The sequence below is a fragment of the Excalfactoria chinensis genome, chromosome 5 (genome assembly GCF_039878825.1).
Source record: "Excalfactoria chinensis isolate bCotChi1 chromosome 5, bCotChi1.hap2, whole genome shotgun sequence".
NCBI classification, from domain to species: domain Eukaryota; kingdom Metazoa; phylum Chordata; class Aves; order Galliformes; family Phasianidae; genus Excalfactoria; species Excalfactoria chinensis.
Genome location: NC_092829.1, coordinates 28,796,259 through 28,817,544, shown reverse-complemented (window position 1 = coordinate 28,817,544; position 21,286 = coordinate 28,796,259). Strand labels below are relative to the sequence as shown.

Sequence of the window (21,286 nt, the reverse complement as noted above, 5' to 3'; positions counted from 1 at the left end):
CAAAAAGACTGATAGCGTAAGAAACAATAAACGCAATGCAAAACATAAATCTTTATAATAGACTATATGTAATATAATATAGCAGTGTTATATGAATTATTCTATATGCAGCGGAAAATCTACTGCATTAAGACACCAGTGACTCATTTTGAAGACTGCAGGTGCTAGCCCAGAAGCTAAAAACAATCTTTGGTGTTAATACATGTCGAAAGCAACGTTTTTAAAAGGAAACATTATTTTTTATGACAAAGGGAAAAAAATGAAGTGATTTATTACAAGATTAAAACTGATGAAAAGGCATTCTAAAACCCTAGAGCTGAATAATAATGGCAAGAGTAAGGACCACTAATAAACACAATTATGTAGAATCAGATGTTCTAAATGAATAGAATAGGATGGAATAGAACAGGTCACAGCGTATATGTAAGTGCCACAGTTGCTGACCTTTTCATGGATGTAAGCTAACCCATCTAAAATTTCTCGGAAGAGCCTCCAAAGCCGACTGGTGTCTTCATATAATCCTCGGTCAATGGTATCCCTCAGTGTGCTCTTTTCACAGTATTCCATCTTCAGGTGTGCGTACGTAGGAGACAGAGGGAAGAAAGTGAGTTTTGTGAAGGAAAAAAGTGATCAGGAATTTCTATCTGTGAGCACCTTCATGCTGGGTTCCATCAAACACAGTTCAGAAGCAGATAATATCACCCAAACATTGACGTACTTGGAATTTTCCTCAGACATGTTTTAGCTAGAAAATACGCACTCCTGAGTCCTATCTCATTTTCAGGGGCAACGGTACTGGTCTGTTTTATAGTCTGTTCTCAGTCATAACATTAAAAACAAGATGAAAGCAGCCCAGGCACAATGCATGTTCAAACCAGACTCTGAGATACCTCTGTCTTTACTTTCTTTGGCTCCTTGACTGCCTGTTTTATGCTATATATAGAACATGCAAACAAACATTAAAAAAATCTAATTCCATCTAACTGCAGCTCCCTTCCAGGCAAGGGCTACCAGCACCTGCTTCGTAAAAAACTGTCCACAAACCAGACAGATATGACTGCTAACTTCTCTGCTGGCCCAACTCTTAACAGAACAGAGATGTTTTCAGAAGCAAAGTCTGAAGGTTTAAACTTGCATGAGTTTTCTTTTGTTAGGGTCATAAAATGGCTTTGCAAATTACTGTATTTCTTGTTAAAAACAGTGAATACACTGCAGTTTCTTTGAAGAGAATGAGGAATTTTTCACCTCTGCAAACTACATCTTCAAGTATAACTAATACAATACAAAACAATGGGAAGCATTGCACAGTGCCTTCCCCCCAGCCAAACCTTCCAGAAAACCAGTCTACTGCATAAACAATGATGGATCGAGTCTCATTTTGTTTTTAAAATGTCATCACTTTTCTCATGGAAAAAAACAAAACCAACCAACCATACAGCAATTTATCTCTGCTAATCAGAATAAACAGCATCCTTTCATCCAAACACACACGCAGCCTAACCTGGATGTACAGGAAATGCACTGTTTGAATGACTGGTGTTCTGTCTTCTTCTTCATGGCTATTCTTTTCATTGTCTTCTTCATCCTTTATTGCAGTAAAAGTAACAGAACAGCTAATTACAGGAAGCAGCCCAGAGCTCTCTTATGCATCCTATCTTTTTTATTTAGTCGAATGCATTAATGAAAACTCACCTTCTATGTCTGGGTTTCAATATTAGCAAAATAATACACTGACATTTTTGTAACAGCGGCGCTTCTACATCTGCTAGAAGAAAAGATTTGACCCAATTTGCACTTTTGAAGCAAAAACAAGTAACGTTTTTGCCGTAACTGGAGGAATAAAACTTCCAAAACATCTGGACAGAATCCCAATTTCTAAGTATATCAGGTTAAAATAAAAACTAAGAACAAATAAAGCACACTTAGTAAAATGAAAGATAACAAAGGAGAAAATCGACAACTTTGATATAATATATCAGTCTTCCCTACCCCTCCATGACAGACAGTGCACTGCCACCTTATTAAACATATATCAGGCCAATGTACATTTTAACAGAAAGGAGGAAGTCAAGAATCACTAGGAGCACTTTAGAAACCATCAGGATTGGCAACAACAGATTCTACATGCTGTAGAAAAATCTGCCCATTAGCTTTCTATCACAGAGTCCTCTGAATTTTTACCAGGCTCACGACTAAAATAAGAATCATGTTTAGCTCAATGACACTGTGAGAAACAGAATCCAGATTAGCCGCATCAGTTAATCATTCTTATGTAGCTCACGATGGCACAATATTTGCTGTCATTACCATAATCTTGCATGATTCTGTATTTACACCAGACATGAAACAGAACCTCCCAAATAGTCTGACAAGCAAACAGATCATTTAGTGACATTTCCATTTTTACTAGCTCTATCCTTGTACTTACTGGAGAATGACCTTTACTGTTCTCATCCTCGTTATCAAACACTATTTCACTTTCAGAGTCTGTAGTTGGCCTATTAAAAAGAAAACAAAAGTTTTAGCATTCCTTAAGCAGACATTACCGAGAAACATTTAGTCAGAAACCTTCAGCCTGTATTTGCTGGGAAAAAAGAGAAAAGAAATCAAAGCTTTTGCTGAATGACTTCCTACATGCCTTAAACAGAGCAAATGAAATGCATCCTGCTTGCAAAGAAAACTTCCTTTGACAGCTCAGCCCCTTTAAAAAAGGTATATATTCCTATTGGTAGGATTTAATTTCTGTATTCAGTAAACAAAACAGAGGTAAATCTGCTTGCAGTGCAATGCTTACACACAAGTAACAAGCAAAAGTACCATCCCATATCCAGCAGCAGGTATTGAATATGTTATTAAAATCAAAAGAAGAAAGGATGAGTAAGGTATCTGGGGGGACTTCTAATTTTCATCATTCATTACAAACATTACGTCTGAAGGTTGGAAGGAAATCCAACAGAAATAAAATCAGCAGCCATGCATTCTGAAACAAATGGTAAGAAACTTCCAGAAGCACAAACCCACTTTCCTCCTATACCTACAGTAACTACAGATCTTCTCCCCAGCTCATCCAGCTGCTGGAAACACAGACTTTTTTTTAAACTGGAGGACAGAAGAAAAATGCAGCGAATCACCTCTGACAAAGTAGAATGGTAAAAGACACGAGCTTGGAACACTCGACTATGCGAATGCTTCCTACAGTGCTAATGGTGAAGGACTGCTTACAGAAATGAATGTGAGAACACCCCATCGCCATCATCATCGTCGTCATCACTGGACTCCTGATCAGCTCCACTGAATTTGTTGCTGGAGGATCTCTCACACGAAGTGCTCCACTCAACTGAGCTTGACAGAACAGGGGGAGGAGCGTTGGCTTCCACGTCGTTTGTCTCCTCTGCCGTAAGGATGAGACCTGCTTTGGTGGGTGTTGTTTTGTCTTCGGATGTCTCAGATGATGACACAACGGGAACAGGACTTTCGTGTTTTTCTATCCAAGCATTGTAATACCTCACAATGTTTTCATGGTTTAAACGGGAAAGTAACGTTACTTCTCCCTTAATCCTCCGGAACTGCTTACTGGCAGTGTTGATGCGGATACGTTTTACAGCATAATAGCAGCCATCAAGCTTATTTCGCACCTGGAAAATTTGAATAAATCTGAAGTCAAATGCTTATAAACACCCTACTAAGCACAGCCAGACCCAGAAGAATTTCATGGATATGGGAAGTTTTCCCTCCACCTAGGAAACAACTGCAGTTGAAATGCAAGCTTCTCCACACCGATGGGACTCTTAGCGGACTCCCACTAATCTCTCTTAAAATTTATCAGCCTACTCAGCTCCAGATGAAAAGCACAATACAGGTACAGCACACTGAAAAGCCACACACAACACCAAGCAAACTGTGAGTACGCTGTTTTGCTTCAGAGAAAACAAACTCATTCCCAAGAAGGATTTCATAGTGAAAATATTTTTTATGCCATACCTTGATGACTGCTCCAAAAGCCCCTTTGCCAAGTAATTTTAGCTCTTCAAACTCATTGTAGTAGCGTGAAAATTGTCTCTGTGTTTCTGTGAAGAATGAAGCACTGGATATCTGGCTGCTGGGCACAACTGTCTCAATGCAATCTATGCCTGCTGAATCTGAAATGAGGACATCACAGTTACCAGCACTGGTAGAACAGGGAGAAGGTGGTAAGGCACTAGACACTATAAAATAAGCATTAGGAAGAAGATAAGCCCTAAATAACCAAGTGCAACTAAACCTGAAATATAGAAGTGCTCTGCTGAGGAGAGTTAAGCTCTGGTACAAACATAAACCATACTGCAGTGTTTAATTATTAACATTAATTATAGCGGACAAAGGAACAGATTCTAACATAATATGGTGAGAAAAGACGTTTCATTGGAATGTAATTTTCCAGAAAGAAAATTAAGACTGACATCTACACCACGTAGCTTCCTCTGCTGATGAGGATACGGCAGTCTGACCACCTCACCTGTCCATGGACCTAAAAGTTAGTGTGGTCTTTAACTTCCAGATTAGTTATTGCAGAGCATTTGCAGAAACACGGTCTTGTGATGATCTAGCACCGTTCAATTCTTCTCTTACCTAAGGCATGTGGACCAGTTATTTAATAGAAGACATAAGGAAATGAGTTTCTCACCATCTAGATTTTCTTCTGCTACAGGTATTTTCATATGTGGAATGCTTATAAAACTATGTTGTAACAGTTGCTGAGGAGTCCATCTTTCCTTATCTTCCAAACAAACACATCTGTTAGCAAAGCAAAAGGAGAACTGTTGAAAGACCTATCCTGCATTGGGCCCAAATGCTCAAACACATCTCCTTGTATTTCAGAAGTGATCACCTTAATCATTCTGACAGAATTGGAGGCCAAGAGAGACTAAATGGCTTATCCATAGAGACATATGAAGCTGGTGGCAGAACAGAGCAGAAGAGACCACCATGCCCATTCTCCTGAATCCCAGATAAGCAGCCTGATCCTAGAGAGAGAATGCCTCTTCTCTAAAACCTTCTCAAAAACCTGTTCTTTTGAAACATGGATCAAGTCTTTAAGAAAAACAAATCACAAAGAAAAAGATAAAGGGATGCAGCAAACACATACTTTTCCAGAAAGTCTTGGAATTCAGCGGGTAAATTATTAGGAACAGCGACTGGATATTCCTTGGTTACATGGCCCTGGCTGAGTGAAAGCAGAAGCAAGCCCAGACTCCAGACATCTCCTTTTTTTCCAGGTTTGTTGGGAAGAGAATCCTCGCTAAAACGAACTTTGGTCTGCTCAAAAACATCTGCTTTGCAGATATCCGCTAAGCGTTTGGAAATGCTGTAGTCTGTCACCTTGATGTTTCCTTCGGCATCTACCAGGATACTGGAAGCACAAAGAACTTTGTGCACCACCGAATTATTGTGCAAGTAGTCAAGAGCTGACAAAATCTGGCTCACATAATGGCGCAACTGCTCGATCGGAACTGGAGTCTCTTTGTGCAAGTATGTGGAAAGGCTGAAACCGCCTATGTGCTCCACTAAAATGTCCACCACAATTGAATCCTCCCGTTCTCTCAAGTTCATACATCTGTAATGCACTATGTTTGGGTGACTCAGCTTTGTCAGTGAGCTGAACTCGGTCTCTGCACCCTGAAGCTGTTAAGAGAAAATCAACATAACAGGCATTATGTCGTGTTTCACGAGCACACAATTACTAAAGTAGGTCATATATACAAAAATACCTCTACAACATATTGAAGCACTGTGGACAAGGAGCAAGAATAACTTTGGTTTCTGTCAGGTATATTTGATTTCCCCTTCCTTCAGAATTGTAATATTTTATCATTCTATTATTTTATAAAGCATACATTCAAACACACTTTCTTTCATTCGGATTTTACATACACTCCTAAAAATCCCCGCATATTCAACTTCTTCTGTGGTGTAAATCCTCCGAACTTTTGAGGCTCATCACCACCCTCTCAATATAAATTAGCAAATTCAACAAAATCATTGAAACCCATCTGAGCTTTATGAAGCCAAATACAAGAAATGGGCATTACCTGTTTCTTACACTTCTCTATCTTTTCTGTTTCCTGTGCTGTAAGAAATTTTCCCACCTTTTTTTGCCAGTGCAGAACCCACTCATATATTAAAACAAAATCTCCAGTGTGAGTTTCCAAGGCATTGTAGACTGATTTACCAAGCTGTTCATCCTTGCCTAAACACAAAGGGAGAAAAAGAGGAACACAGCTTATTTTCTCCTAAAGGCCAAGCAGGAGCTTCTGCAAAAGCTAAAGAAAGACTGGTCGGAGAATTGCAAACCTACCTACAACTGAACAAAGGCTGTACCCATGTGGGTGCTGCGAAAGGTCTCTGATGAACGTGAATGCAATGCAGAGAAAGTAAACTAGCAATAGAGAAAACTACAGCATGTTGGCAAAAACTGCTGCATGTCTTAAGAATTTCAAATTTCAACAACTGAATACTCTTCGTTCCTACCATTGGTTTCACATTACTGAAAGTTAAGATGATTTCTTGCTTGGCTGCCATGTGTGTCTGACAAGCTAACTACTGACATTCAAAATCACTCTTTCTGGGGCTATTTTAGCAATGAAGATAATATAACATTTTGTGGTATGGCTGTTAAGTAATTGATTCTGGAAAAGCAAGTTTTTACTTGAAATAATCTCAGGAAAATGTTAAAAAATTACCAAAAAGTAACTTCCTATTACTTCCTACCACTTCTGGCTGCCACATTTCATTTTGCACAACAGTCTTCTCTCTGCCCTTCCTACTTTGTACCTGTCGGTACTGTTCAAGTTCTCCCCCCACCAAAGCGGTATGTCAAACTGCAATTGCTTTTGCTTACCTAAACATTTTCCTTTATGCACAGTAAGTTGCCCAGCACCACTTGTGCTGAAGTTCAGAACTTCATAATTTCCAGGGGTCTCTTCATTATTACCAACAGAAAACTGGCGCTCTCGCCTGCAGTGCAGACATAACATTATTCACTGTCTCAAAAGATACTTTTGTTACAGTCTCTAGTTCCTAAAGATATCACTTCTGCAACAGGATTAGCTTGAAGGCCCTTCTGCATCCAACAATAACATCCATCAAAGACACCAAGTTGGCATGAATGTAAACATCTTTTTGTTGTTCATTCCAGCTTTAGTTTAATTATTTTTCCCTCCTTAAAGTGGGCTTCCCACTTGCTATTACACCTCAAATCCATCCTACAAGAAGGGGAAAATTTGGGGGAAAAACAAAAAAAAAATTGGTGCATTCTGAACCTTCTCACATGCACATACAGAGCTGCATGTGAGATCAGAAAGAACTCCAGACCACTAACCCAAACCAACCTCCATTACTTCTTGACAAAACCTACTTTGAAATTAATAGAAATATTACCACTTTCTCCAAATAAATGCAACCAGTATGAAAATCACGTCAGGTAGAAGCTCAGCCAAAATCCCAATTTAGAAAAAAAAGAAAAAAAAAAGAAAAACCCCACATACATAGGAATTGTCAGTTCTCATCAGTGCTGTATTAGAAAGAAACACACACAAAAAAAGCATTTGGCTTTCTGAATTCAAATACATTTCATCTATAAAATTAATGCAGGCCAAAATAACCTTCTGCTCCTAGCAGGCAAAATTTCAGGTCCCATGTGAGCATACAAAGAGAGGACATCATTGTTGTTGTAAAGACAGACCTCAGAAAACTAAGCAGGCCAGCTTTGGCTTAGCTCTACAAGTACGGTACCAGAATGCTTCTCTAGCATTTCTGTTTACTCTCACCATCATCAGTAGAAGCAACTCAGCCTTCCTGTACTTTTTAGTAAGAAAAAATATGACATTGTAAGAACAGTTTTGTGGAAAGTTACCATAAGCCCGGTGTACGTGTTCTGGATTTAAGTACAGTACCACACTTCTAAGACATCTGTCCTCTTCCTCAAGCACAGACTGCGTTTCATTTTAGTGTACTAAGATTAGCAAGGACATAGGAAATGAGATTTCTGGACTATCAATACTGTACAGAAACAACTGCCAAACACAAATCCTGATGGCAAACTCACGTGCAAATTGCCATACGTACTTTGAACGCCCAACTGAATTTGGGCGTTGCTTATTATTCACTCCATGTTCCAAACAGTTCCCATTTGCATTGGAAGCAACTCTGTACCCCGATGTATCTCTCCTGTGAGAATTTTCTTGACTTGCCAGAGCAGCTATTTCCAGACGTTCCTGAAGATCAGAAAAAATACCAAATAAGTAAAAATTGGCTCCTACCCTCAACATCTGTGGATACACCTGACTATTATGTCATGCAGTCATTGGGTCCCAGGGAAAATACAGTCCCCTTAGAAATAAGGCTGAGGAAGAAATGCTGAGATTCAGGTAGTACATTTTAGCATTGTCTGTGGGCGAGAATGTAAAGGTGCTTTGCAGCGAAACTGGGAACATGCTACCCAACTAGCTTTATTCTTTATCTGTTTGAAAATATCCATCCCAGTGCACTAAAAAGATAGAAAAAAACCCCAAACTATTTTCCCTTACAGTTGGCTTTATTTCAGAAATAAATTCCATGTAACCAAGAACAGAAGATGCTGTCTTACCTTAGACTGCTTAGAAGAATTGGATAAGTAAAAAAGAAAGGAATTTCAGTCATGAAATTCCCTCAGAATTCTATAAGCATGTGGTTCAGAGATAGAAGAAAAGGTACTGCAATGCTCAGAAAGAATACCTGCTTGGCAATCTCTTTCTTTTTTCTTTCCTCTCTTTTCTCTTCCTCCCGTCTCTGAATCTCATTAAGGATTTCACGTTGCTAAAATGAATTTCAGTGCTGTTAGACATGCAACCATAAATACAGTGCAAGACGTTGGTTTTTCGAGGGTATTAGAGAGTATATACACATCTCAGAAGAACAAAATTGCAAAATAAGTAAAAAACAAAGAACAAAACGAAAACCACAACAGAAGTCAAATGAACTCTTCTGAGGAAGTTAAGAGAAAAAAAAGTATGAATTGTGAATGGAGCTGTAGAGAAAAGAAAGTGACTCCTACTAGCACAGCCAACAGAAAAGTTTTCAAACAGCACATTTATTGAGAAATAAAACAATCGCTATTCTGCCCGTGTTCCCACAGTGTGACATTTCACATCACAAGTCTCTGTTTTGTCCTACATGAATCCCCTCAACTGTAGGGCAGAATAAATATGTCTTCCCAGCTTAAGACATGTTGGTTTAAACATGTTGGTCTCTAAAGAAGCCTGTTAGAGTGAATACAGCAGTCACTCTATGGTGAACAAATAGGTAGGATTACCTTTCTGCCTGTCTGCTATTTCCTTGTTTTAGATGGAATGCACCCAATATATACATTTACTCAGACTTTTGTTATGAACTTTTTTATATATGGCTGCCATAGGATCACTAATCAGCAAGTTTTTTTCACGCACCAGTATTTGTCAGGGTTAAAATCTCATCCGTAAGATGTTACAACAGAAGCAGCAGATAGTTCATGGTGCACCTATTGATGCCGACAGCTCTGACAAATTCATAATTCCCTAAAACTCCTGGCAACGCAGGATAATTTACAAAGTCATTATCGTTAAAATAAACGATACAGAGTTATTCACATTCCAATTTCTCTTACCTCCTGCTCCTCTCTCCTTTTAACTTCTTGTGCCCTTCGCAATTCCTCCTGTGCCAGCCTTTCTTGCTCTTTTTTATGATTTTTTAGCATTTCTTCATGAAAGGACTTGGAAGGTGGTTTATTATATTCGCTGAGAAATGACTGTACGTAGCCTGCAAGTTCAAATATCATCACCTGCAAGAAAATAGATATGAATGACAAGCAGAACTCAATCTAGTTCAAAGAACATAACAAAGTGATACCCGGCTTGGAAAAGCAACACAGCAGCCAGGTGTGACTGTTTGTTTTGTTACGATTTGTTATGATGTTATGATGCCACGGGCAGGGCTGCCACCCACTCCATTGGGAGACTGCAGAATTCATACTCTGAACTTTCATTATACAGGAACATTCTTCACAAAAGTACAAATCATACTTCTAATCTGGATGCATTTCCTTGTATTATAGATATGTTTCCTTAGAGCTATTTAGGACTGCGGTGTATTTCTCAAGGATGTGAAAAGCTCTTACCTCTCCACAGCACTCTTTCGCCAGTTCAGCTAGTCTGGATTTTAACTCATTTATTTTCTCATTAGACAAGCCTTTGGAATTTTTCAGTTGTATTTCAGGAACGCTGGGAGACAGCAACAGAACATTAAATAGATCCTTGTTAAAGGAAAAAAGAAAGAAAAAGAAAGTAGAAGGAGGAAGAGGGAAGGGAGGAACAGGAAGGGAGGAGGAGAGAGTGTAAAGAGCTATGTGAGATACAGAGGGCTGGTAAAAGAAAAAGGCCAATGGTAGAAAAGGAATGGAGTTTGTCTAATCACTTGGCAGTTAGTTCATGCTCAGTAAGCAGTAGGTAAGTATTAAGTATATAACACAGAATTAAGCCAGAGTACTGTTTTATACTCATCAACTTCTGGCCGTGCATGACTTGTTAGTTACACATAGCAGAAGAACTTGCAAGGAAACCCCTGCAGTCTCTCACAACTCCAATCTTTATTAGTAATTTATATAGAAGTGCTTTACAAATACTATTAGCATAACACTGAGGTGGCTAAAATTGATTTATCCCCACTACGCAGGTGACAAAAACTTACAAGAAAGGTTACATCTTAATGTTCACTCACGTGTCAGGGTAACTATGGGGGCACCTGACCCACAGATCGACTCTGGCGTACACCTCATCAGCACCAGTCAATCCCTGAGGACGCAGAACCAAATTAATTTCCGGAGGCTGTCGGACCTGTAAGAGAAAACAAAGCTTGAGATTTAAACTAACAAATATCAGTCAGCGTTTCCTTTTCCAACATAGTAACAGACTATGAAATCACATCTCACGCAGCCAAATGGACGGTACGTTTGTGTATTTTTTACTCTTGGCATAAAACAGAATTTTAACAAGTCTTCCCAGCACTTCCTTGAAACTGCCTGTTTGCTTTAAAAACAACAAAACACGCCCATGTAAACATTTCGACCCTCTTCATTTCAATTAGGAAGTTGTTTGTTTTTCTCTTTTAAGAGATCTTAGCAATGTGATAAACATGTATGGAAGTAACACCACGAGTATGGGAATGGGTTAATAGACTCTTGGTATCCCCTCTACTTTGCATTTCTGAGAGGGAAAAGCACAGGCTATGCACAAATCTCATAAGGAGTGAGAGCAGGCATGCTAGCAGCAAGTTACTGACACTGCTTGCATCAAATGCCACCAGCAGCCCAAGAAGTCACAAGTTTCTGCACGAATTCTAGTTTCAGGCGTACAGCAGAAAACACAGTATCAGCCATGATGTTCTGCGGGAACCAACGCCAAAGGCAGATAACAGACAGAGCAGCAGTGAAGTTACGTGAAGGTGACATAAGAAAGTGGAACTTCCAGCTATGGGACAACTCTGCCTCAAGGCGCAGCTGGGAAAAAAACCCTCCAGACTCTGTGGGCACGGAAGAGATGGCAAGCACTGCGTAGAGATGGCAAGCACTGCGTAGAGATGGCAAGCACTGCGTAGAGATGGCAAGCACTGTGTAGAGATGGCAAGCACTGCGTAGAGATGGCAAGCACTGCGTAGAGATGGCAAGCACTGCGTAGCAGACTGGGGCAACTAGCAATAATTGGAAAAAAAACAACAACACAAAGTGAAAGCGTGGAGCTGTGATGGAAACAGCCCCCGTTAGAGTGAGCCGCGGCAGGGAATGTAAGCACAGAGTTCAGCAACACGTGCGCCGATGGGCTGAGTTAGGCAGCCTGTAATTATTCAGCCAACGACAGAATTCAAAGGCGGCTTTTCTTAAGCCGACAATTAATTAAAACGCACGTTACATGCAGAGCATTAATTACGCTCGCGTCAGCCCAGAGGACAAGCGCGGCGGCGGGCGGAGAGCAGGCCCCGCTGCGTGCGGCCTTCCCCCGCACGGCGGCACCGGCGCTCGGCACCCAGCGCGGACGGAGAGTGCCGAGGAGCGCCGCGGGCCCGGACGCAAAGCGCGACAGAGAAAGCGCGGGCGGACGGACGGCCCACGGCACCCGGCCGCGGCGCGCCGCTCGCTACCTTCCAGGCCTGGCTCCGCCGCAGATCCTGGAAGTCCTGCCCGTAGATGGACTCCAGCGCCTGCAGCTCGTTCTCCTGCCGCAGCTGGTAGCTCTCCGGCGGCTCCGCGGACACCTCCGCGGGCGGCTGCCGCGCGCCGCTCGGCCGGGCCATGTCAGCTCCCCGGGCGGGGGCGCGAAGAGGCCATCGCGGGCGGCCCCGCGGCGCTGCCACGCTCCCAGCGGTGCCGGCCCGTCGCCGGCCGCGCCCCCCGGGAGGAGGAGCCGGGACGGAGGCGCTGGCAGCGGGGCGGGCCGGTGGCCGCGGGGAACGCGCCGTGTGCGCAGCCCGCGGGCTTCTCTCGTTGCTCAGCGCTGGGGACGCCATCCTGTCGGCACTGAGGGCCCGAAGCCCGTAAGCACCGGCAGGCAGCAGAGGAGCACCTGCTCGCTTCTCGCTCTGTACGGGCGTTTGCTGTCAGCGGGCCGCCTCAGGAGGGACCTGCTCTGCAGAATAGCTTTTGTGAGTTTCCACCTGCCCCGAAAAACTCGCTGACACACGTGCTCGTTTTGTGTTGTTTGTTATTCGAACTCCTGCCTTAGGGTCCCGGTTGGGATTGCAACTCGTCACTGCTGCAGCTGCATCGCGACATCGGTACCAAACGAAAGCCTCATTCTGTTCCGCTCCCCAGCCGGCCGTGCCCGCAGAATCCTTCAGCGGCGGCTCTCCCCTATTTGTTCACTGTCCCGCGGGATCCCCGTGTCGAACAGCGCACACAGCGCCTTACGAGAAGCGCCGCACACGCCGCCGCCCGCCGCGCTCCCCCCAACATGGCAGCTCCCGCCGCCCCGCAGCGTCACGTCACGGCGGAGGCGGGAGCTCGGCCGCCGGCTGCGGCAGCCCGCGGCGACGGGCTGTTGAACGAGGGCCGCGTTCAGTGCGGAGCCGTTTGTTCTCCGGAGGCTCGCGCGCTGCCCGCCCCGGATCTCGCAGGCGAGCAGCTTTCCCTGCCAGCGGCGCCGCGGCGCTTCGGTGTCGGGATGGAGGCAGCCGCGCGGCACGCGGGACCGAGCCCGCCGTCGGAAGCGCGGGCAGAATGAATGCGGGCAGCGGGCCGGCCGCGGGCGGAGAGTCGCGTCGCCGCCGCGGGGACTGAGCGAAGCGCTCCGGAGCCGGGCGCGGGCCGACGTAACTTTCGCAGCCGGCGGCGGCGCGTGGCGAGACGGCGGGGCTGGCGGGGAGCCGCCGTAGGGACGCGCCCCGTCCGCGCTCCCCGCCGAGAGACGGCGGGCGCCGCGAGGCGAGAAGCATGGCGCGGCCGGCGGCGCGGCGGGGCCGCCTCGTCCTTTCTGCTCGTAACGACTCGCGAGGCGGGAGCGCGAAAAGCCGAGCCCGCTTCCCGGGACGCGGAGACGCGGTGACGATGGCTCCGAAGGGCAGAGCCGGGCTTCCCTCCGCCGCGCCGCTTTTTCGCCCGCGCCCTCCGCTCGGTCACTGAACGGCTCGGCGGGTGCGGGAGGCGAACGCCTCGCTATGGGGCACGGCGCTAGCCGGGCTCCGCTGAACGGCAGCGAGCCCGCCCCGTTCCGCGCCGCCGCCTTGGGGACGAGGAACGGGACCGCCGCGCAGATGGCGTGGGGCGGCGGCAACGGCAGCGCGGCCGGACTCTGGGGCGGCGCGGAGCGCGGCGGGGAGCCCGGATACCGACACTTCGCCACCGCCGCGCAGCTCGTCATCTTCGTGGGCTCCCTGCTGGGTGAGTGCGGGCGGCGCCGGTCCGCGGGTCTACGGCTTGAGATGGCCGGCGGGTTTCCCGTGTGTGCGAGTGGGCGCTATGAAAGACGAGGTGCTCGTCGCGAGTGGAAACCAGAACGTTTTGCATATCGCTGCATAAACTTTCCCATCAGGATAGATATGGGGGAAAATGCGGCTTTGATACCTTTATTCGCAGCTCGAATCGGGCCGGTTCTTTTTACCATAGACAAGCATGCAGAGTGCTTTACCAAAGTTTTCCCGAGCAGATATCTGCTTTGTACTTCAGTGATTCAGCACTTGTGTGCTGCGGATCTCACGCGAATCCTTCGGAAGCACTTCACGCTGTAAGCAAGTGTAGTTACCTGCAGGTTTATCTGCTTGTTATCTTCCAGTGCAGAATCGTGCACTTCTGTTATGTGGTAATACACTGCTGCTGTGCTCCATGTGCCTTCGTGAAGGCGTGAAGGTGGGTGAATGCACTTGCTGCACTGCATTTCTACGAGGTGTTTACAGTGTGCTGTTAGGAACAGGTGTGAGTTTCCTGCCAAACAAAGTTGTGCTGTCCCGTTTGATGAGTCAGGTTAGCACTGCTTGGAAATGCAGCAAGGAAGGCTGCTACTGTTGAGGGCAATGTCATTAGGTCTTTGCTGATGGCCATAGCCTTTTGTTATCGATGTTTTGGTTTTGTCTGATTCTGAGTGATGCTAAGGTCAATTTAGGTGGTTGCGGTAATACATTCTGCTACTAATTTCCTCCTGATAGTGTTTCACATCACCTAACTGCTTTCTGTTTGAAAATATGAGGAGTATCTTGGAGCACTACTGAGTTCTGCGCTTGCGCAGTGGTAGACGTACTTGTTATTGCTGCCAATTGCAGAGTGGTTTGACCTCTCTTATTCCTCTTATCCAGAGGGGATAATTGTGGTTCTTGGTTGGTGGTTTTTTCCTCCCCACTACTTAGCGTGTAGGTAGTGTGTAACAGTGATTTTGTTGCAGCATGTTGGTTAGTGCCTGGCACAAAATGACAGCCAGCAGACAGTAGGTGAGGTTAGCAAGCCTGGTCCCTATGGTGTCAGCAGTGTCCTAAACACTACAGAACTGGACAAGAAAAGCAGTTCTAATTCCCTGTCTTTTGGGCTTTGAGCCTTAAGGAGCCATTTAGATCATACGTCTAGTCTTAGTTCCACGACAGTGGATTCTCAGAGACACTGATGTAATTAAGCCGTCAGTGGCTTGGACAGTGGCATAAAATGAAGAAAAGGAAACCAGACCAACCAAATACCTAAATTTCACAAGACTTAGTGTAAGTTAAGGGTTCGGCACTCCTGCAGTTTGCTTTTGAGAGACAGACTCTGATTTGGACCTGTTATTAGGAGCTTATCTGCAGGTCAGCTGCAGGGAGGCTGATGATGCTGGTCGCTATTCTCCCAAGCTTATCCTAGAGCAAAGCCAGACAGGAAATCATGATGTCTCTTTTCTAAAACTTCTAAACTTAATGCTCTTTGAAAAGGAGCGAAGTTCTGATTGGGATCTTTTATTTCTAAGCTAAAAAGGAGGTTGGTGATCTTGTAGGGATTTATTTCAAAGAGGACTGACAAGAGAGTTCCAGTGGCAGAGAGGGAGAATCTGTGGTGTTCCTATGTCCATGGGAAGTTAGTTCATCTTGCCAGAGAATAGTCTGTCACCACTCTGATATGACTTGTGATCATCGCTACTGACATGCAGGACACAGACTCTTACAGACAGAGCTCTCGCTGTGCTGACTTCCACATACCTGTGCTGTGGATGTATGGGGCTTGTCCCCACAGATCACACTGAGAAGCCAGTAAGTTCAGGAACTTACAAGAAGGGGCCATGTTGCCTTCTGTTGCCATGAAGACTGTGACTTGTCTGGCAAAGACCAGCAGCTCAGGAAGGTGAGACCTCTTGCTTTGTCTGTAGTGCCGGGTAGGTGCATCTGCTGCGCACATGGGCCCAGTGGCAGGGAGGGCTACTGGAGTGTCTGTGCTGATGCTGCAGATAAGGGGGCCCTAAGGTAAGGAAATTTCCATCATTTGAGAGGCGCACTGGCCTGCAGTTTTGTTATTTTGCCCTGGGAAGGTATTGCTTGTTTTTTGTTTTCTGTTGCTCCCTGAGATGTGTGTAAGCTGGATGCATTCTGGAGTTTCTCATCTGTTCTCTCTTCTTGAGGACCATGCAGTGAGGTAGAGCTCGCGAGGATTAACTACAGCGTGGTAAGACTACAGCTGGCACCGTGATGTGCTTCAGTTACACAGAGCAGACGGCCTGCAAAAGGGATCACAAATGGAAGTGGTGTCATTCATGGCTGGTGGCATTCAAAAGAAACAGGGGCTTCAAATCTTTGTCTGAAATCAGAGGAGTGAAGAAAAAATTGTAGATTGTTTATTTAATTTGGATGTTTAACAAAATTTTGAATCAGAAATTTATATTTCTACAATTCAAATAATTACTTCGCCTTTGTCAGCCTCTTCCAGCATGAAAAGAAAGCAACAAAAAGCTCTAATTTATTCTCGGCTGCTATTCAAAAGTGAGTGAACAGCTTATGAAAAAAAGAGCATTTGAAGATGGTAACTGCAAAAAATTAGTAGTTTTTAGACTTAGGAGAGTATGGAGTTACTGCTTTTACCCCCATGGCTGCCTCTAGTTTGAAAGATACATGTGGGTGATGACAAATGTTGAATGACAAATCAAATATCCTTTTCTCTCTCTTTCCCCCTCTCTTTTAAAGGCTTGAGGTGATGAAGGGCTTCTTTTCAAAGCCAGTACAGTTTTATCAGAGAGGATTTCTTGAGATGAAATTTATTGTGAACATAGGAATAGAGTGGTGTTACCTGATAAAGCAAATGTATCTTCCCATTGGAGATAATCAGTCTGCAGGGACTAATCATTTAGCCCAGAAAACAGACTGTCAACAGAAGGGTGTATTGCTTCTGAGCTCTGGTAGGAAAGGTTGCTGGAGGTGGCTGTGGCTGGCTGCAGGCCTTGGGGGGATCTTGGAGATGGAGAGGATCCCCAGAGAGTCCCTGTAGGCAGCATGAGTAGCGAGCTTAGGTTGAGAGGGCAGGAAGATGTTGGGTGAAATGCAGTGGACAGCAGCATCTTCTCATATTTCTGCGAAAAGGGAGAAGAGATTGGGAATGGGAACTGTGAGGGTTTGGGCTCTAATGTCTCTTAATGCAGATTTTTTCCACCATTTGCCTGTTTACTTATTTTCTTAAAAAAAAAATAAAAAATTAGACACTTTTGGGGAAAGAAACCAGACACTGCTAGGTGGCTAATATTATAATGAGGAAGAGATTTCCATAGTGCCAATGTGTGGGAAGGGGATTCTTTGTTCCTTGCTCTTTTTGTCTTCCTGAATGTGTATTGTACCGAAAGAAAGTGGTGCAGTAGAGAAAGAAATCTTGGGGATGCACCGATACAATTTGAACTCTGGTGGTTAGGGCACTTTCTTTGGAAAGCAGTGGATTTGCTTAGTTACCTCCTTGTCTCCTCTGCGTGCTCGGAGAGGTACCTTGGAGAAGTGACGATGTGTTTTGAAACAAATATCAGATGCCCAAGTGAGAAGTGAACCCCTGCTGCCTGCTGTGTTCAGAAGGAGCTCTCAGAGACACCGTTCGGGCTTGCTCTTCTTCCTGAGGCTTTCCCAGCAGCTGTTTGACTTCAGGCTCTTTCTACCCTCAAAGCTGATTTTCATCTGTTTGTCTTGACATCTGTGCAAAGCAAATTAAAACTGGATTTTTATGGCACCTAGTTTGTAAAGACATGAATCCTTTTTTTGCATACAGCACTAAATTAACTGACAGTCCAGGTGATGTGTTTGTTTTGGTAAATGCCTGCTAGCATAATAAATAAACAGTTGTATCTGTGAGGTTTGCCACAAGCCTCTTCTGTAAAGAGCAAGGGAGGGAATCTTGCAGTAAAGAATACTGCAGGTACAAGATTAAGGGTGAGATGGAGTAAATTTTTAAAGCGAGGGAGACTTGTCTGCTATAGCTCCAGAATAGAAAATTATATCCCTGCTTCCAAATGGGTGTAATCATCTGGGGGAGGGGAAAGTGCACTGAAGGCTCAGGAACAAGGAAGATGATGTTTTGATTCTGCTGCAGTCACTGAGAAAAGCTGGAGTAGTTTTTGCCTGACACGTTCTAAACCAGTCACATAGCGCACGTCTACTTTGTTGTAGATCAGATGGAATAGCTTGTGAGGTGCAGTAAAAAGAGTTGGAAAAGCAAATCTAGTAAGAAGCATCACACAAGTTGCAATATTTGTGTGTAATAATAATTACATAATAGTAACATCTTTCAGTATCGTAATATTGCAGCAGTAATTTTCCTCTGCATTTTCCTGAGTGGTTCCAAGCCTCGGGTATTACGGGCCCTGCAGTAGTAAGTCTGGTTCTGATTGCATCGTTGGTCAAGTCTGCACGGAGTATTGTACTTGTGCTTTTAGTGTGTTGCCAGGTGTACTGCTGAGCAGTTCTTTATTGGAGAAAAAATTGAATTTTGGGGTCAGTGAAGAGGGGTTTTTGTGCATGGCCATGGGCCGTTGCCATGGAGACGGCTGTGCTGCCTCTGGCTTTGGCTGAAGCCTCAGAGCTGCACCAAGTTGTGGAAGCAGGGCAGGAGGAGCAACTGTTGGCACTGTCTGTAAAGCTGCCAGATGTGGTGGTTTGTAACTGCAGGTGCCCAACACTCTGGTGCTGCTGTCTGCTGGGGTGTTCCTTCTGTGTGCTGTGTGTTAGGCAGTGTCTTTACAAATGAAAAATGTTCAGGATGTTAAACCAGCTGTTCAGGGTGAAAATAATTGCTGTTGGTCTTTTCTGTGCCTGCTTTGTTTTTCGCTGTGAGTTGTGTTTGCTCAAATGGACAGGTTGTGCTGATCAGGTGCAGAGCATGGCCAGAGAAGCAAGAATGCTGACAATTCATAAGCGGCTCTTAATCCCCTTCTCTTAGCAGCACAGTGTATGGGAACTGTTGAGTCATGGCCTGAGCCACTGACTGAGCACCTGGGGAAAGGACCTGGTAGCCCTGAGACCACAGGTGAAAACAGTTCAGCTGTGTGACCAGAAGGGCAGGAGCCTGGCTGCACCTCTCTTAGACCCCATTTAAGGGCTGACTGACACTGGGGAAGGATCTCTGGTTGGACATCCCTCCTTTCTGGAGCTTTTCCCATTGAATCTGGAATCTTTTGATATGGGTGAGCAGTCTTCCCTTCCCTTGTAGCACCTTTCTGTCATGCTGATCCTTCTGTCATTGCATGTCTGGTGAAACACCTTTTCCTATCATATTGATCTGCCCAATTGCTACAGCCACTTACTCTTCCCCAGAGGAACCTGAATTCTCTTACCAAGCCCCCGCAGGTGTTGTGCATTCCCACAGTGCCCATCTGCAGCATCCCAGAGTGACCCTCTCTCACCCCAGAGCCTCTCATCTCTATTTGAAAGGAGACCGGGAGACCTCTACCCCCTGACCCAGGAAGTGGGGGTCAGCTGAGGTTCCCCAGCACAGCCTGGGAGGGGTTGGGCAGGGGCTCCACTGCTGCTGTTGTGCCTCTGTCCTCTTCTGTGTTCATGGCGATGAGCTTGTAATTACATTATCTTATGTAAGCTACAGACTGCGCTTCTTTGATTATCTGAATCTGAGGATAGTCATGACATTATTTGAGTTGGGAGGAATTTTCAAAGATCATTACTCCAAGCTCCCCTGCAGTGAACAGGGACATGTATGGCTAGACCAGGCTGATTAGAGCCTGGTCCAGGCTGACTTCAGATTCATCCAGGGTAGGGGCATTTACCATCTCTCTGGGCAACCTGCTCCGTGCTTCTATGTCCTTATTTTAAAAAGCTTTATATACTTTATATATATATATATATATATATATATATATATATATGCATACACAGGTACATAAGTATATAAAAGTATATATGTACTTTCATATATACTTTATATACTTTTTCTTTATAGAAGAGGTTCTGAGGTTACGCAGTAAATTGTACGTGTACTAGAGGGCGTATCAACATGAACTGTTTTGTGGGTAAAACAGAACCGTTTTTATATGCATCCTTTATGTATTTAAGGATTTAATTTAGTGATCAAAATAACGTTTTGCTTTCCTACTATACTTTCCCCCCCACCCTCTATCACAGAACTTGTAAATGGCAGCATTTTGAGGTATGTGATGTAGACTGTGACTGAGATAGCAGCTGATCTGCATGTGAAGAGACTTGCAGATTCTCTATGTTAAGTTTCCTTCACTTAACTATCTCAATATTGGGCAAGGAAGAAGTTTCTAAAATGTTGAGAGAGTGGGCAAGGTTCAGCTGGTATGTTTGCAAATAGCAGAAGTACCAGAGAAGCAATTGTTGTGTTGGGCCCTTTTTCATCTCTACTGATCAAATACTATCTCTTTGGCAAGTACAGCTTATTTCTTTCCTCTTTGTGCTGTTACATTTTTTGACATCTTCAATTTGGATTTAGTAGCTGAGAGCAGAGACAAGAAATCATGTGCTGGAGCCAGACAGATTTTATAGAAACATTGCAGTGAAGAGAATATTCAGAATTGGAAAACTGTCTGGAAAAGAAATCATCTAACCTCTCATGATGAGGTTATCACGATCAGCCAGGCAGTGCAGATGGCAGTTACGGTAGTAACAGAAGCAGACGTTAAGCTGATATAGCAGTGGCAGGGAATGCTTTCTGTTGTCTTGCTCTCTGCTCATGGTCCTTTGCTGTCATTGAGGATTGCTGGGAGACTGCTGAGACTTGCTGCTGTTCTGAGTGCTGTATCACTTCTAGTATTCGTCACTGCAATTTACATTCTCCATCATGAATAGTCTGATGTACTTCCTGGCAAATACAGCCTTTTTTTGCCAACTGTGTTTGAGGAAAAAAACAACCTGTAATTTTGAGGGAACAGAAGCTCTGGATTTCATCTGCTTTTTCTACTCTGCCACTCTTATTTTCTTGTCTGTCCAAGGAATTCCATTCAAGAATGCAACATAATTTCTCTGATGCTGTAGAACAAACAAGAAGATTGAAAATCTTCTAGTGCTACTGCCTGAATTAATTGGAAAAAATAGAAAATAGGGAAGTGGGTGTTTTTTCTTGTTTTGTTTTGAATTTAACATCTGTGTTTTTAAGAGGTATCCAGAGCAGGAGAGGGTGGCCTTGTTTGCCTTATTGGAGGTACAACCTCTTTGAAACTGTATCACAGGTGTTTCTTTTGCCTTCTGGCTTTCCCCAGTTTTTAACTTGAATACTCCTTCAGTTTTCAGCCTGACTGGTTTGCTTTAGGTGCAGCCTGGTTTTTGCAGATGCATTGTGAAGGTTAAGTCTGGGATGCGA

General features: G+C 44.3%; 2 protein-coding genes across 7 annotated transcripts in view; one reads left to right on the top strand and one right to left on the bottom strand.

Annotated features, from left to right (window-relative positions):
• The window catches only part of EIF2AK4 (eukaryotic translation initiation factor 2 alpha kinase 4), a 30,181-nt gene extending 17,632 nt beyond the window's left edge, over positions 1 to 12,549 (bottom strand). For all 3 annotated transcript variants that reach the window (XR_011903905.1, XM_072339266.1, XM_072339267.1), the window contains exons 1-15: positions 12,184 to 12,549; positions 10,768 to 10,883; positions 10,169 to 10,271; positions 9,659 to 9,832; positions 8,752 to 8,832; positions 8,104 to 8,252; positions 6,878 to 6,993; positions 6,069 to 6,226; positions 5,126 to 5,661; positions 4,664 to 4,773; positions 3,982 to 4,139; positions 3,223 to 3,635; positions 2,429 to 2,498; positions 1,502 to 1,585; positions 445 to 567 (exon numbers count right to left, since the gene is read on the bottom strand). Coding sequence is in view for 2 of the 3 variants with exons in the window: in XM_072339266.1 (XP_072195367.1) it covers positions 445 to 567; positions 1,502 to 1,585; positions 2,429 to 2,498; positions 3,223 to 3,635; positions 3,982 to 4,139; positions 4,664 to 4,773; positions 5,126 to 5,661; positions 6,069 to 6,226; positions 6,878 to 6,993; positions 8,104 to 8,252; positions 8,752 to 8,832; positions 9,659 to 9,832; positions 10,169 to 10,271; positions 10,768 to 10,883; positions 12,184 to 12,549 (2,757 nt within the window). In the remaining variant the exon portion in view is untranslated. The remainder of the gene's footprint in view (positions 1 to 444; positions 568 to 1,501; positions 1,586 to 2,428; positions 2,499 to 3,222; positions 3,636 to 3,981; positions 4,140 to 4,663; positions 4,774 to 5,125; positions 5,662 to 6,068; positions 6,227 to 6,877; positions 6,994 to 8,103; positions 8,253 to 8,751; positions 8,833 to 9,658; positions 9,833 to 10,168; positions 10,272 to 10,767; positions 10,884 to 12,183) is intronic.
• GPR176 (G protein-coupled receptor 176) overlaps positions 12,451 to 21,286 on the top strand; it is a 30,164-nt gene continuing 21,328 nt past the window's right edge. The window contains exon 1 of one of the 4 annotated variants that reach the window (XM_072339270.1): positions 12,451 to 12,684. Coding sequence is in view for 2 of the 4 variants with exons in the window: in XM_072339268.1 (XP_072195369.1) it covers positions 13,696 to 13,918 (223 nt within the window). In the remaining 2 variants the exon portion in view is untranslated. Of the gene's footprint in view, positions 12,685 to 13,545; positions 13,919 to 19,095; positions 19,137 to 19,661; positions 19,720 to 21,286 lie in introns of those variants that run through there. The other 3 variants (XM_072339268.1, XM_072339269.1, XM_072339271.1) reach the window with 3 other exon arrangements.